This window comes from Nothoprocta perdicaria, unplaced genomic scaffold (genome assembly GCF_003342845.1).
Source record: "Nothoprocta perdicaria isolate Ctin4 unplaced genomic scaffold, notPer1 scaffold_7, whole genome shotgun sequence".
In the NCBI taxonomy this organism is placed as follows: domain Eukaryota; kingdom Metazoa; phylum Chordata; class Aves; order Tinamiformes; family Tinamidae; genus Nothoprocta; species Nothoprocta perdicaria.
In genome coordinates this window covers 312,079-329,628 of record NW_020455976.1, presented here as the reverse complement: position 1 = coordinate 329,628, position 17,550 = coordinate 312,079, and the positions used below count along the sequence as shown (strand labels likewise).

Genomic DNA, 17,550 nt, shown 5'->3' with positions numbered 1-17,550 from the left:
CTTCTGTATTAAGTGTGCATTTGAGAATGGCAGTCGTCATCTGAAGCCCCTTGTGTCTCTTGGGCCTGGTTATCTGAAACACACATACACGCACTGCAGCCTTGGAGACTTTGACCTGTGTGCCTGAGCTGACATTCTTCAGTCTCAATTGGATGGGAGGCCACATATCTTCCCTGGATAGGCCTCGGCTGTGGAATTCATTTCCTCTGTTCTGAGTGAACCCAAGTCCACTGACTTTGAGGGCATGGCAGAAAGATTCCTCCCCTCTGCTTGAGGGGTTGTAGGAAGTTGAAGATTTTCATTGTGACTGAAAGCTTTTTATTTGAGACTTTTTCATAATGTGATAGATTCTCTGATGGACAAGTTTTTATACTAAATAGACTGTTGCACAAGTTTATGTCTCTTTGCACTTTTCATAGTTTCACAAGAGCAAAGTGCTGGCATGCCTTTAAGGAGACTGGGATTGGTACTTGATTAATCCTAATGGGAGAACTGGATCTCTCCAGAGGAGACCTGGGGTCAAGTGTCACAAGTGCTGTGCCCATTGATGCTCCATCACAGTCCTTCCCTGCAGAGCAAAATGAAGCAAAAAGCTGCCATTTTAATATGAACCCGTACTGTAACTCTCAATCCTGTTATTCTGAACAAAAGAACAGTGCACTCACTTAGTGTATTTATGCCATGAAACTCCATGTGTGGATCACAGGCACCAGGGTGCAGCTAGAGGCCAGGGCAGGGGGTTCCAAGGAGACCATCTTGGAGGTGGGAGATGGTGCTGGGGGGGCTCCAGTGGGGAAGGAGAGCACAGGTACGGTCTTAGGCAAAGGAGCTGGGGAGAGGTGAGAGATGAAGGGGTTCAGGTGAGAGCTTGCAGTTTCGTGACCCTGCTGATGAGAACCTGCCTTCCTTCCCAAGCCCTGTGTATGTTAGTGTGTCCCATGGAGACCTGGGTGGGTAGTATCGACACCTGACCTGTCTGAGTTGTGTTTTTACCTTCCACTTGGGTCATGGATCCATCCATGGACCCACCCTGGGTCATGGATCATTGTACACAGTGCAAAGTTATTTTGCAAAATGTGTTTTAGAAAGCTGTGTTTTTCAAAAGAGAGAAGAAATGCCCCCAGGAAATGCTTAAAAGAAGTAAAATCTTAGACAGAATTTACTTTTGGAGAATTTACTTTGGAGAATTTACTTTGCTAAAACAATGTGCTCATTTTCCAAATGCTTCATCAGAATTAAATATTTGAAATGTGAGATTTCTAGCACATGGCTAGAAACTGATAATTAGTGGAAGCAGCTGGTTAATCGCAGCATGTAGCAATGTTTGTGTTAGCACTGTGATTCACTGGCACACGAGAAAAAAACAAGGCAAGTGAAAATGCTGAGGGCAGTAAATAGAACGTGAGAAAATTGTGGATGTGGGGTTGTGATTGATTTCAAAAATACAAATTATACTTAATCTTTTCTTAAAATAAGAGTTTCATATCAAATAAATAGAGAGTTTCTAATGTGGTTAAATACTGCTACATGTGAGAGATGTGCAAAACTAAAGACACGAATAGTAACTTCATGTGCTTACGATAGCAAACTAGTTTCAGGCACGTTTACATATTTCATGTTCACTCAATTACTTTTCTAAAGTAGTAATATATCAAATGCTTCAGTGGAATTTGAGTCTGGAGCCACAGTTTGACTATCCTTTAACTACTTAAAAAAAAACAAAAACAAAAAACTTTTCATTATCAATACGTAAGTCTCCCTCAACAAAGATGCTTGAAAATGGAGATTCTTCGTATGAAACACACCTATCTAACAGATAGGTTATGAATGAATGAAATGAAACATAGATAATATGTAGTAATTAATTCTAGAGAAGTTTTTTGTATTTTTTTAAAAACATGGACCTTATCTGAATGCTAGAATATGCTAAAGCCACAATACACTCATGTTTGACACCAGGAAAAAATTATTTCCAGATTTTAACTATAACTAATATCCATATTATTGTGTTTAGAAAATCTGCATTTCTGTTGGCGCTGTAGAGAACAGAAGGCCATGAAGGAAACTTAATTTAGAAACCTGATCACTGTGTGAAAGTCTGTGAAAGTTTGGTATAAAGATCTGAAAGTTTTAGTTTATAAACTGAAATGTATGTAGCTAAGTTTTATGATATTTTTATTTTTGCAGTGTCCTTGGTACTTTTGAGTTTTTTTAAGAAAATTAACTAAAGGAATGTAGTAGTACTGGAGAATATTGGCTGTATTGACTATATGTTTTATTTATGAACTCAGTGTTACCCTTACTGTTGTGATTATCAGTGAGATAGTACTCCTTAAATCCAGGAGTTGTTTTTATGTGAATAGGTTATGCTTTCAACCTACACATTTAGAGCCATACAGAAGAAGATCAAGATGTGGAGAGTAGGAGATATATGTGCTGCTGAAGCTCAGAATTTACAAGCAGTTAAGTTCATAAAGCTCAGATTGCCCTTGCTGGTTGGGCACCAGGAGAGGTGGTGCCATGTAAGAGAAGGAACACAAACGGGCATCATGCAAAATTTTCAAGACAGAAATGCTCACCATATGCAAGTGAGATGAAGTTTCTGAAGTACATGCTTCTTTGCAAATCTGGCTAAGTAGAACAATCCAAATATAATATTTGTATGTACTGTCATTGCAAATGCCTTCAAGATGATTTTTCTATAACACAACATATGATGAAATGATGTGATATGGAATGAAATTTAATTTGTTAGTCTTTCCAAATCCAGGCAATTGTAATTCTTGGGAGTTTGCTTTTCTTAGAGTGATCCAAGTTCTGCTCCTCCTCAGGAAATAAAATCAGGAAAAAAAAAAAGATAAAACAGTAGGAAATCTCATATATTTACATTTTCTAGTTCAGATTATTATTTTAAAACCATTTTCCAATATATGTCACTGTTTGAAACAACTTGCACTTTCATGATGTTATATACTTAAATACGTTCCTAGGACTGTAATGCAGAGTTGCTAGGTTAGGAAAATATTTACTGTATTGCATGTATTGTGAATTTTAGTGTAAGAAGTAGAAGGAGAATCTTGTGAGATGTGGAGCATCTTGCTTGATGGTCATGTACTTGCATGAATGTTGGAATATTGATAATTTTCTGTAATGCATTTAGGTATACTTTCAGAGCAGGAAGGGCAGTTGCTGCTCAGGGAAAGGGTGGGAGGGAGAGTTTCTCTATGGATAAGTGCTATGCCCTGCTTTTAGGTCTTGTGAATCTATTTGTGTATGTATGGGGACTAAGCACATACTAATAATATACAAAAGAAATACTAAGACTCAAACAAGTTGATAGTCTTGTGTAATAGATTATTTTAAAAATTTTAACAAATGTGGGAGTGGATTCTGTAAGTCAAATTTGCTAGTTAAGGTAATGAACTTTTTTTAAATTTTGGCTGTATTGGAAAGAGTCTTTTTTCTTCTAAAATGAATTTTTGTGCATTAGAGAAATATAACTTATTGTAAATGTTGCGCTAAATGACTAATTTCCTAAGCAGATGGAATTATTTATCACTGACAAAAAAAAAGTGTGCACCGTGAAATTATTAGATCTTTTAAAATAATTTCTTGGTCTTCTAAAATAAATATTTCTCTTATGTATTTTGAAATTTTTAAGAGGCTACATCTTCCAAATGTGTATTTATATAATATTTCTTCTGCAATACTTGGGAAAATAAGTGATGAAGAATTACTACATTAGAAAAGGCTACCAGTGAGATCTTATAGTTAGCAGTTTAACATTGAGGAAAAATATACAGCTGCTTAAATAACTACTAGGAAGATTCAGTTTGCATGTATTGTGCTGGCTGGGGAAGGGCCACATGTAGTTGCAAGGGGAAAATTTCTTTTTTGGGGGTGTTTTTACAGAGAGTTGTAAGGAGTTTTTCTTTTAAATGTATCTCATGAAAAAATCAAAATGAAATATTTTCTGTTTTCCATTTCTATATTTGAGGATGTAGGTCCAGATGGGTGAACCTTCTGCTATAGTTCCATCAGTCACTGACAGTGAGGAAGTACAGCTCTTCGTAAATCCCCACTTTTCTAGTAGTTACTCCAAATTTTAGCTCTATTTTGGGCTCTAGTGGAGCAGTTTTAACCTGTCGCTTGCTTCCTCAGCCTTTTTGCTGGTTGGGAAGCCTGACAAGCCTCTTTGGCAAAGCAGTTTACAATCTTCTAATGAAGCATGGGCATCTATCAGTGTTATAATTTCCATGTTCTAGGCAAACTTCATTTAGTTGATATATTCCTTGAATGTACTCTTGTTTAATAAAGAAGTAACCATGTACTCCAGGAAATGGTAATCTTTATCTATTGATATGATGGGAGAATGGAAATGAAGCAGAGAATTTTGTGATTAGTATTTTACAGAGACTGCTCTGCATTTACTATAATTGCATGTTCTTAATCAGTGGAATTACTGAGTTCTATTAACTAGATTCTTTCCTGACTTCTTGTAGGATTCTGAGTAACAACAAGATATTATGGTTAAAGAATGGCTCTTTCTTTGGACTGAGATCTCTGGAGAGACTGTGAGTACCTGATCAGACTCTGTTAATTTTTCTTGAAAAGCCTTCTTATTTAAATTAAAAGAAAAATGAGATTGTAAAGCTGAGATGTTCTGAACTGTATCACACAGTAACGTTTCTAGGTAATCATCAAGTCAGACAGAATAAAAATGAGTGAATGGGGATGGATGTGGAAAATACAGGAAAGCACTACCATCCATTTGGAACTAAAATAAACATAGAGTCAAAGCCTTGTACTACACTGCGTACACTATCAAAGTGAAGACTGGTATATGTAACGGTAACATTAATATACCTGACACATAGTTTGGCTTATTTAGCTCATGAGTCCCCAATACTTCCATCTTTAATTGTATTCTAGATAAAGAAATAGGGCAGGATTTATCACTGGGATCAACAGTGACATTGAAGCTGTGTCATAGGGTGTTTGTAGCCAGAAGTTGTGTGGGATTGGGAGGAGGGATTCCCTCTGCTCAGGAGAAACACGGGAGCTGGGAGGAAAACTGTTGGAAGCTTCAGGGGAATAAGAGAGCAGCGTATGTGGGTCATCATATTTAAAATATTTATGTTAGCAAATCTAATAGGCTTTTTTCTTTTGATATCTGTGGCAACTTGCTTTACTAGAGTATCTACAATGGCAATTATATTGTGTCCATCTAAAAATATATCCTACAGGTTAAGATAAATTATTTTAATACTTCCTCTAAGAATAATGCTACCTAATAAAGTTGCTGATGTGAAATAGTTGCTGCATTCATGATTGCAGAAATGTATTTTATGGTGTATGCATGTGCATGCAAAGTGTTTTTGTAAAAGTATACTCACAAAAAGTCCACACGAAAATCAATTTTAGCTAATGTTTGACTGAATATGCACATAGCATATGTGCATGATGCTTGTATTGTATATGAAGGCAGGTGAGTATCTGAGACTAACTGAAACTTGAGAATATACTGATTTATATGGAACTGGTCTTAAGTATCTTCAGTGGTTAGGATAAAACTAACTCTAGCCAGTTTATGTGAGTGAATATTAACTCTTTTCTGCATACAGTTCTCTGATTTATGTTTTTACACAACTTTTGACCTTGATATTATAGACAAAGATGAATACCTACTGAATTAAACTTGAAGAAACCGTATTTCAGGGTGCGATAGACTGATACTGTGTATTTTCTAACTGTATGTGTATTTGCTAGTTATCTAATTAGAGAAATACTTCAACGTAAGACATGGGAAACAGAAAAAAATGAAAAATGCCTTAGATGTGTATTCTCAAGTATCATCACTAACAGAATATGATTTTATTACGTTTTTCACCAGTGTCACATAGGTACCCAGGTACCATAGGAACTTCAGGTACCCAGAATGGGGAATAGTGCCAGCAGCTACGGTAGCTGTTTCCTGGCTGATCAAAGTTGACCAAAACTTTTATTCCTTGCCTGAAAGTGTTCTGGCTCCTTCCTCTCCTAGAGTGCTCAAATTGGGTTGTTTTGAGCAGAGGACTTTGTGAAATCATACCCAGAACTAGTGATAACTTTCCCCTTGTTTTGTTTTCCAATGCATGCCACAATAAGAGTGGATTACAGAAGTGTTCCCGAGATCTGGTGATTTCTCAATAGTGTGTTACACAAGTGAGATGACCCTTAGAGCCCTTGTCTCAAACAAGACCTCCTCGTTTTAAGCAACTTTAATCGAGCAAACCAAGAAATAAAAATTGCCTGCTATCTAACTGTCCGTCCTAAGAGTAGGTTAGACTCAACCTGAATCTTAAGACCATGTAGTCAGATTCCTATATTGTGCATCAAAGCACTGTTTTTTTAAATATAATTGAATATTGGCTTGTAATTGTCTCTGCTGGTTTCTCATGAAGTTGCATTTTTCAGTCATAACATTAGTATTATAACCTTGCTGTTTCAGCCAACTTTAATTGTGTAACAGCTGTGAAAGGGAATCTGATATTAGGTTTTCAGGAGATACATCCATCTAGCCAGGGGGGGAAAAAAACAGATTTGGAAGTGCAATTTAACTTTTAGTGATAAAGATAATCGTATCTTTAACACTTTAATAATAAAATAATAATGCTTGTAATAAACTACATAAGTAGTAGTGATGAAAATAATTAAATATTAGTGTTTCTACATAGAACGTTCTGTAAAAATTATTTGAAAAATAGCATTTGACAAAAAAAACGCCATTAAACAGTGAGATAGTCCTCTGAAGTAAGCTGCAACAGTGCAGAGGTTTATGTAATACAGCAGTCTGGAGGATCTGAATAACTGAGTCTCTATAATTATATGTTATAATTATACCATAAATTGAGACTATATAATATATAGAAATGTGTGTATATTTAAATTTATGAGTGGTGAGGATAACCATTGCTATTACCCACTTAATCATAGGCTGTTACAGAACACCAGGTTATTAGTAGGCACTGCAGCCTGGTAGCATGTGGCATGGACCCGGCTCCAAAGACCTTGTAGGCTCAGAGCAGGGTGCAGGAAATGAACATTACCAGTAATGGTGGTTGTAAATCTCTTCATGCTTGGGAATGCTGGGCCTCTGTCTCTTCTGGAAAATGCCACAACCCACATGATGCTCCCTGGGATAAGGGCTAAAGAGGTTGGGCCAAGCGTTCCAGATGTGCTTGATCCAAAGGCAAAATCTAGATTATGAAGTTAAAAGCCTGTGGGGCTATTCTAAAGATGATAGATAAACAAGATAGTGTTTATCCCAACTAATAACCATACTACCAATTTCTGTTACCCTCCAAAACTGTGCCTGCATTTCAGTTGCCTGCATGGCCCATATCCTGCGCTAACTCCTCGTGTCAATCCTGGCTGGAGTGATTTTTGTGGTGACTTTTTTTCTTCCTTTGCTGTGCCCTTCCAGCTTCTTGTAAGGGCCAAGCTTGCATTACAGCACTTAGAGAGCTCAGGGGGCTAAGCCTGCCTCTCTCCCCCTTTCCGCTTTGTAAAATCAGATGTGCATTTCCCTGAAGTTTATAGGAAGGTCATTGCCTCTGGGACTGCTGCGCCTCTGTCCCTGTGTTTTACAGGTTCAGAAGTTATTTGGAGCAAGCCGGCAAACAGAAATTAAGAAACATATACAAACAGGCCATGATTGCATAAGCAGTGTATCCCTAAAGGAAAGCAGGATGAGAGGTCACTAAGCAAGATTACAGTTTTTTATAGTTGACCCAAAACAAAAGCATGAGAGGCACTAAGAGCTTTACAGACTTAGAGAATTTCAGTTACATTTCTTTTCTGGAACACCCAGTTACACTTTCCCAAATTCTTGGACTTTTCTAGGCAAAATGCTGCTGAAGTCTCTGTAAGAATTTGTCAGTGAATTTCATAGTTAATTTTGTTTTAATATTTGTTTTTGATATTCTTTTTAAGTTCATAGAGTGGTCTCCCTAGACCAGCTTTCACTTGTGTTGTGTGCCTTTATTAAGTGCTCTTGTGAGGATACCAGTTATGAGGTAATCTTTGTGTTGTCCTTATTATTAGAGAAGATTGCGTAAAACCTATTTTCAGTAAGTTTCAATATAATGAGATTCTGCAACTTTGTATTGTACTGTGCAATCAAAGCAATAACACATTAACTTGAGGGAATTAAAGGACAGGAAAGGCAAGAACAACAAATTAGACCATAGGAAAAACACGATGTTAATCAACTGGTATAAAGGTCCAGTATTTAGAAACTCTTTAGAAAAAGCTCATGCCATTAGAGGGAAAAATAGGGAACTTTTGCATTTCAGTATACTGAAGTGCTTACTTGTAACGTGCATTTTAAGTGCATATACATGTGTACAGATGTTCACACAGAGTAGCCTTCTTATGCTTTGGAGGGATTCTGAAGAAATGGAAAGATGTTTAAAAGTGTGCTTGCATAATTTAAATTTCAACATGTGTTTATATATAGGACATCTTTAAGAAAGTTAAAAAATTTAGATGAGTTTTGTAATTAAATTTAGAATTACTTGCTATCTTGGGGAATTTGGAGAGCATTTGAAAAAAGATAAATCTTAGACACTCTGAACTAACAACAGTGAGACTCAGGATCTAGTGGTACAACGGAAGACCGTGCACCTAAAGAGCTTGCCTCACGGCGTGCATATGCTATTAACAGAAAATAGCATCTTGGAGCCGCCAAAATAGCTGTGTTAATTCACCTCAAACTACCATGTAGCTACAATTTATACAGATACTATAATAATACTCATGGAGTGGGCAATTATAAAACCTGTTCTTAGCCTGCTGTGTGTGTAATCACGGCATGAGTGAAGTTCTGAAACAGATAAGGCAGCAGAGAGATCAAAAAGGAGGAGGAAAATGATTATCCAGATAATTCATCTGGATAACCTATGTATTTATCGCCTAAAATTAGAATAGTTCAATATGAGAGAGGGGAGGCTTATCCTGAAGCCTGGAGAGAACCAAGCTCTACCAGGAAAATCAGTAGTAAGCTAGGAAGCTTGGCAGTTAGACAAGTGTACTTATAACTTGAAACAAAGAAACTGTGTGGTTACCTCATTTTTCAGTGCTCGTGTGCCATGGTCAGCTGCTGAATGGTATTTTTTGCCTGGTTTGGTGCTATACCCTTGTGTCTGCTTCAGGGTTTGATCTGTTTTGGGGCTTCATCAGCATCTGCTATGGCTGGTCTTCCCCTGCACCAGTGGTGGTCTGGATGTGCCATCTGCTCTCCTTTAGGGTGATCCTGGCTATGTTACTGAGTAATGCTAATGCCACTCTTATTCTGATAAAAGTGAGAATATAGAGACAGCTACTTAATTATATTCTTTAAATATCAAGTTTCATGTATCTGTCAGCGAAAGTTGTAACACTGAAATAAATTGATGCTAAATAATTAAATGTATGTTAGGAAAAAAGATATTTTTCCATAAAACCATTTTTCATGCCTGTCTTAGAATTTTAACCGCATAGATGGGTAAGTGGCATGAGTTTTTTATCAGGTGGGAGGCATATACAAAAAATAGTTTTCTAACACCAGCATATCTTCAATTTCCTCACTGTGTTTTAGGTTTTTTAGCTTCAAATATTGATTCTTCATTAGCAGTTTTTTGTGAATCTTTCATTAATAAAGATATAAATCTAATTTATTTCAAATAAAAGCCAATAATATGGAATAAATTTCCCCTATCACCTTACTTAGTTAACTTCTGTCTCATTTACACTGTTTAGATTTCTGAGTCTCTATTAAAGATGGGGAACTACATAGTATTTATTTATCGCCAGATTTTTGTCATCTACTCCTGGAATAAGCTACTTCAGATATTGCTTCATTTTAAAGATATCTTTTTAGCTAATGTATCTTAAAGATGCTGAATCCTTTTTCATCATAAAGATGTTTTGTAAGTATGGATTATTATGAATACCGTGGCAAATGTAAGATGTATAATGTATGTATAGAGAGGGAGAGCATTTTTAAATGTCAGGTAGTATCTTACTAACACAGTGAGATAAAACATCTTGTGAAAGAAAGTCATTTATTTAAGGCAAATGATCGAAGTTAAGGACTCTTAGGCTTAAGAAGGAATAAGAAAATATAGAATGCTGATTATATAATATTAATTACTCTACATTTCTTCCTTCTATTTACTGAGTCAATTATTTGTGACATGCTGCTTCCAACCTGCTTGATGAGCTGGCAGAAAAAAAAAAAAGAGCACAGAGAGAGGGCACCGATGCTCTGTGGATGTATTTGGTGCAGTTGCATGTCACAAAAATGCAGCTGTGAGCTGAGGTTAGTACTAACTGCAGGCTTTGGGTTTGGTCTGGCAGCAGCTGCAGCACAGATCCTGTAGCAGCAAAGGGAGTGAGAGCTTTGGCAACACTATGGACACAAGATTTGCAAAATCCCATAAAGACAGTCTGTGAATGGTGCAGGTTGAGTACCATTGGATGGGAATGGATAGATGGACAGGCTGTGGGGAAGTGGCTATGGATACCCTTTAATGGGGTAGATTTTTGTTCTTGTTTGCTTCTATTGTTTTTCCTAAATTTTAATCTGCCCATTCTTCCACTAATATACTCTGTTTTAATTCAGATAAGGTGGCTCATATACAAAACCTTGGTATTAATATACTGTCTGACAAGGTAGAATCCTTTCAGAAATAAGTTTACGTGTAAAGAAGAATTTTTGGAGTGAAGGGAAGTCAACTGTCACTTTGTTTAGTGGATATATTATTGTGTGAGAACAGTCTCTTAATTCAAATATGTACCATGCAAGAGTTCATGTTTTAAATCAATTTCTTCTAACCCAGAGCTAAACGTACAAGCTTGCAGGACTTGTGCTCCCCTTCTGTCAGGGCTAAGAACTACCATCAGTATTTGCATGTGTTTTCTGAGAGAGAGATCTGTGGATGACAGCACTACTGTAGCTTGATGAAAAATAACTGTCTGGATACATAAGCAGTGGTGTTTGTGGCAAAAGCAGATGGAAGAATCCCTAGAAAACTTAGACAAAATGAACTTGGGAAAAGCACTGTTGATGCTCCTGCACAAATAAAGCAGTAGCACCGGTTGGTTTTGGCAATATTTTAACAAATTGCTCATAGGAGAAGGATGTTTAACTTGCAGTTGTTGCACAAAACATTCAAGAAATCAGGAGAACTAAATCATTGTATCGGTGTTAGAAGTAAATAAAACTGGGCAAGCTTTATTAGAAGTAATAGGAAAATTTTGTTTTTAATTGTTATTTCACATCTCATTTGCATCCTGTGACTGAACAGTGAGTTGCTTATTAGCTGACTACATGCTTATTTTGGAAAATAAAAACGAAGAAAACCCCTAACTCTCAGAACTGCAGTAACTAATATGTGCCAGTGTGCAGAACCAAAGATAAATTTAGTATTATATTAGGAACTAGAAAACTATTGTTATTCTTAGTATGACTGTCAGAAACAGAAGACTTAGAAATTAAACAGAAAATTACTTTACCCTCTTTCTAATCAGCATAGCTACCATAATTCTTACAGGCATGAAGGGACTGTCAAAGCACTTGTAATGTAATCTGACAGAAAGATAATGAATTTTTTTTCCTCCAGTCATTTGCTATTTCCCAGCACAAAGTCACAACACAGACTATCAGGTGTAATGTACTTTGCTATTTAGAGGATGAGAGAACAGGAAAAATACCCTATATGTCTACTTGTGTTGAGCCTAAGTGATAACACTAAAGCAATAATTTTAAAGTGAAACCATACTAATTTGGGGATATTAGAAGCTAAAAAATAGCAGTCATTAACCCTCAAAAAATAAATTACTACAACCAGTCTCACAACTTCAGTGCCAGGGCCCAGAACAAAGTCCCCATCTTTTCTATTTTAAACCTGTATGGAAACAACATGGACTTGCCTGTGTCTTTGCTCTTAATCCTGTGCTTCCCAAGGAGCCTCCCACCCATTGCGTGCCGGGAATTCCTGCTGGCTGGCCTGTGCTGCTGGGATGACATTCCTTTGTCTCTGACATGCAACTCCAGTTTCAGATTGGGCATGGTGTGGCCAGCTGCTGCTCTGTATGTGCTAGAGAAGTGCTATTTAAGGCTGCTGCGAGTGCAGCACGGGGCTTGTATGAGCCTAACTAGTTCCCCTAGTCCCGACTGAAGAGATTTCTGTTAGAAATGCTGACAAAAACTGCATAGCAGTTTTAGTAATGCCTTGACAGAGACATCACTCTTTCATTTCAACTTTACTGCTAGGCATTTGTGTCATCTCTTTGGGGACTGTACACCTGAACTATTCGACTTAAGCTTGATATAGCCTATGTATCTTTTCTTCTCCTCCATGTAAGAGGTTTAAGTAAAGAAAGGACAGATTGCTTGGAAAAGTAGATAAGTAGAAATGTGATTTAAGGGCAGTTCATAGGTAGATGCACAGCAGAGTGCTGGGCAGTCCAGGTGATAAAAATTACTGTTAGTCGCTCAATTACTCAGCGAGTATATTTTGGTAGGTGGGCTGACAGGCAAGTTGTTGTTTTGAGTTCTTGTACTCAGTTCACGGGTGGAATGGCATTCTTGAATCATGCTGATATTTCTTGTGTTCATATACAACATGTTCTTTACTCAGAGTTAGGAATGCCAAAGATCAATGCCTTTTTGGTGGTATGTGGGCATAAAACATAAAGATCCTATAGAATGTGAGAGAGTATGCAAGCTTTGAAGAGGAGCATCTCCAAATCAATGTCCTTGGGTTACTGTCCATAGCCAACGGCATCCTTCAAACCCCAGCCTTTGCTCTCAAACTTTTCTGACCTTTCTAATTTGCAATTGACCGATATTTCTCCTTATCTGCTTATTTAATAGAAAATAATATATAGAAACAGTCCTCTTCCAAACTCTTATGTCTACAGGCTAGTCTGTAAGGTCTTGGAAAACATGCTATTACTCATTTGCATTATGCTAGCTCGTAGAATTTCCAAGGGCAGCCCATGAGCCTGGAAACTTGTGGCCCTCAAACTTTTAGGAGTGCCTATAGAAAGCGAGACACTTGTGCTTCACCAGTAACCTTTGAGAAGACAAAGCTTAAAAAAAAATAATAAAAGTGCACTTGAAGTAGAAGGAAGGGTTATGTTTTATGCCAATTTAGTTTAAAAAAACAAAAAACTCAGAAGGACTTGTCTGAAGTAGTTAGGAAAACTGATGTAGTATAACAGCCATGGACAGTGCTTCTCCCCACTTAATACAGACAGTATTGATTAGCTGGGTGTAGTATAGTACTGTGTGTGTCAAGTAGGTACAAAATGACTATTCTCATGAGAAAATTGCATGCAGTCTTAGCACATCATAAGCTGTCTTGTGTTAACACAAATTGCCTCGTTCTTGAAATGGGAAGTGACTGGGAGAGCTATAGAGATGTTTCTGTGTTCTGAACTATGGCCATGTTCTGGGGGGAAAAGAATTACAAAATTCCTCTATCCTCTACTTTGCAAAGTATTTTGCTGAGGAGAATACAGACAAGCATTGTGTTGGGAGAAAAATTGTATTTTTATTTGCTTGCGTACTTGAATGAATAAAATGAAATTATTCTATACAAGGGTAGTGAGATTCCTCTTGTAAAAATAATCCATATAAGTTTAAAAATAAGCCTTTTGAGTTGCTATAATGCAAAAAAAAAAAATTATTGAAGCGTGAATAAAATGTTTTATTGTGCTTTTATAAACAAGAAAACTGCTCAAGGGGCAGCCTGGTACTCTTCAGATCAAGTTGTTTCTGCCTATGAAAAAAAAAAAAAAGAAAGATTCTAAGTTGAAAAATATATTTTCAGTTACAGGGACCTGAGGACAATTTATGAAAAAAATCAGCTGTAGTTATGATGGTTTGACCATAATGCTATAATTACTGTCACGTGAAAGAAAACTTTGTACCTTCCCCAGATACACGGCGCACTCATTTTCAGCAAGTGTGCTTTCTATTTTCTTATGTTCAATGTTCACATTTGTTTCCTAATGCCAAGTAAGTTAATACTTTTTTAAAGACCTTAAAGACATACTTTTCAGCTGAAACAAGAGTTGAAAGTACATTATGTTCAGAACAAATCAGTGTTTTCTGTACTGTGTCAGCAGCTAAGTTGAGAATTTGATAGTTTCTTTTTCCCCTTTGTACTATTAATTGCTTTTAGGTATTTCTGAAAAGTGCAAGTGCCTCACTAGGGACAATTTTCCTATTTGAATGAAGTTTAAGTACTGTATTAAGCTTTCTTACTGTACAGTGTTATGTGAACTTAACAAAAATATTTAGGAATGTGAGACAGGAATGGGTTGCAGTGGCTGAGCATGCAGGGAGAAAAAGCGAATATATTTGCTGCTCCCTGCAATCATATGCACCGTAATCTGGCCACTCCATTAATTGCTTTCCAACACTGTTATAAAAATATAGTAGTTCAAATATTAATGGGTCAGAGGAATGATACTGCAACGAGAAACCCCTTAGTCTGCCAGGAAGGTGGAGCAACAGAGACACCTGAAAGTTTTTCAGTACTAGAGCAGTTTTCTGCTCTGTTTTCAGCATTATCAGCTGATATTCAGGTTATCAGCAAGTGCTGCTTAATGTTTCCTCTATAAGCCTTGCCTGACTGTGGCCTTTCAGTGAAAAGAGAGCAAAAGGGGAAACTCTGGAAGTTGTGTTCTGCATCAGGGAAGATGGGAAAAATTATTGCTGGTGCTTGCAGATGCCCAGAGAGGAATTGTCTATGAATATGCAAAGATATCTGTCACAGTTTGCAATTTCTAGTTCTGATAAACATTGCCTATACATATAATTCCTTCCATGAGTTTTTTATACTGCATTTAGAGCTCTCTTGCTAAATAAATCTATATTTCTTGATAGTTAGAACTTTTTTCCAATTTTCATCTCTCTAATCTGTGATCTAAATGTTCTCAAAGCCTATTTTTATTTTGTGTCTTACAGTGGTGTTATCCTTTGAGCCATTTCCTTTCCATAGTATTCACCCATTTTAAAGAACGCTGTAACATACACTTTCCTTGGCTAAGTAAACCAAAAATATAATAATCTTGTAGACATCATGAAAAGAATCATGAAATGTATAGTTAAAAAATATTTGTGGGCACAAAGCCTAAAATGTACTTAAAAGTAAGACTATTATCTGCAAAGATTTGTTTTGTATGTAATAACAATCTACTCTCTTTTTATATGGTCTTGAAACTGTATTTGATGCCAATTCAGACAAGCACCATTTCCTTTAACACTCAGGACTTATGATTATTTTGTGCAGTTCCCATGCAGCTGTGTACAAGGAAGATTCCTCTAAAAACTCTTAAGTGCAGTGAATATTCTCTGGAAATTCACTGGGACTTTCAGGCTTACGTACGTATAAAACTGCTTCTTCAGGTCTTGTGTAACTAACTAGTGCTGACCAAATTGTTATTTAGAGAAACAGTGAAAGTGGAAAGCTTTCTCGTGATGACATGGAATTGATTTTCCCCCTCACCCCCCTGCTTTCTCCTAGTTTTTATTTCTTGTCTTCCCTATTTTCAAGTTGAATGCTGACATTGCTGCATATGGGTTGAGAAGGGTGTTTTACTTGGGTATTATTTATATATATATATATAAATATATATATTTTATTTATATATAAATATATATATGATTGCAACTGTCCTCTGCAGGAGGCAAGAGGATGAAACATATTCAGCTGTGTTCAGGTGTACACAACTGGTGCATCTGAAGTGGTAGTAATCAGCAATGGTTAACCTGTAACTTATTTGTATTAATCAAATGAAATAAGACATTCTTTTTGTTTTTTTGGCTTGCTTTTCTTTTTCTATTGACTGTGTTATTGCACAACTGCTGCTTCATGGTTTCAGATATGTATCTCCTTATGTTTTCAGATTCTTACTATTAGAGGGAAAATTCCACCTAGATAATAGGTCTGATATAATTTCTCTTTCATTGCGTGCTTTCAGCCTTTTCTGCTTGCCTTGTTCTAATTTATTTTAAGCAATGACCATGAAAAGAAAAATGTTCAACAAAAGTGGAAAAATTGGGTTGGCAGAAAATTGGCATTGTGGAGGTGAGTTTTTTTCTTCTTTAATGCTTGCATGTTTCAGATATTGTAAATCTGTTGCTTTAATACATAGTGTGGATCTTGGTGGTATACTATAAGGAAGTCACGTTGATTGCTCAGATTTCCTAGCAAGTTAGTCTGATGTAAAAGCAGCTTTCTATACTGTTTACTGGCTTTACACAAAGCTTAAAACTTATTTAAACAAACATCTGGAAGTGCAAACAGTACACACGCTTCTGTATCTTCCAGTTAGGCTTCAGTGAAAGGAGGAAAACTTTCTGAAACCAAAACTTTTCTGATGACCTATTTAAGTCATGTTGCAGTTCAACAGCATTTAAAAGATGATGTATGGAAAAGATACATTGTAAGAACAAACCCTAATGAGGTGTGGTGAGCCAGGAAAAAGGAGACAGGATCCTAAAAGGTATTATCAGTCTTGCAGAATGAGTGAAAGAACCTTTTATACTGGGTTACAGTCTTACGGTAAAGCTTTAGTAATGGGCTAATATACAAAGAATCATCTCTGACAGCAGCTGATGATCTTCCCCTTTCCAATCCGCTGGGCTAAAACTTGTAAGTGGAATCTCTTGGTGTTTGAATATGAATAGTAATATAACTGGACAACTGGTGTTGATTTTAACCCCCTTTGGGTAGTATTATTTTGTTAACATTACCTCTAGCTTCATAGCTCATTAAGCTGATATTCTGACGCTGAGAACAGCACAAATTATTATGAATTTCTACCTCAGAGCTTCCTTGCTATGAACACACTGTTTACATCTATGGCTAATATGATTCCAAGCTAGCAAAGTATGAAGTGACAGGTCATCACAATACGGCCACTTCAGCAGTAGTTGTTCTTGCAACTACTCTTTGCTTCCCATTAAAGTTTCATGCCCTTATATGAGACAGAGTATATATTCAAAGGAAATGAAAAGAAGGGAGTGCCTGTGCATATATGCACAATATTGGTGCCAGTTTGCCAGCAGTGAGCCTGGAGGACGTCAGCCTGCCTGCTCCAGCACTCACCCAGAAAGCTGCAGCACATTTCCCAGCACGCGAACTGCATCCCGGAGTGCTGGGCCATTTCTCCTTTCTTTCCTGGTGTTTCTCCTTTTGGATGCCAGCTCTTCTATATATTTCCTGTGTTACCCTTGGGAGTGTGGAAGAAAGCATTTTTTTTTCTGTCTTATTTGTTTATGTTCTCTGTATCACATTTATTTCATTATATTGCTGAAAACAAGGGAGTTTCTAACTATTATTAATATCTTATCTGCTTCAGTATAGTCGAGTTTTAATTTTACCCTATATCTATTAATAGAATTAAATCAAAAGAGTCTATTTTGATAATTTACTATTTTTTTCTTATTTTCTTCCTTCCTAATCATATCAGAGATGAAACTTGAAGGGGGAAAAAAATATAAGAAGA

General features: G+C 36.7%; 1 protein-coding gene across 1 annotated transcript in view; it reads left to right on the top strand.

The window, feature by feature from the left end:
- Positions 1-17,550, top strand: part of LOC112957041 (adhesion G protein-coupled receptor A3-like) — a 237,258-nt gene that overhangs the window by 30,430 nt on the left and 189,278 nt on the right. The window contains exon 2 of the mRNA XM_026050563.1: positions 4,503-4,574. Coding sequence (XP_025906348.1) covers positions 4,503-4,574 — 72 coding nt within the window. The remainder of the gene's footprint in view (positions 1-4,502; positions 4,575-17,550) is intronic.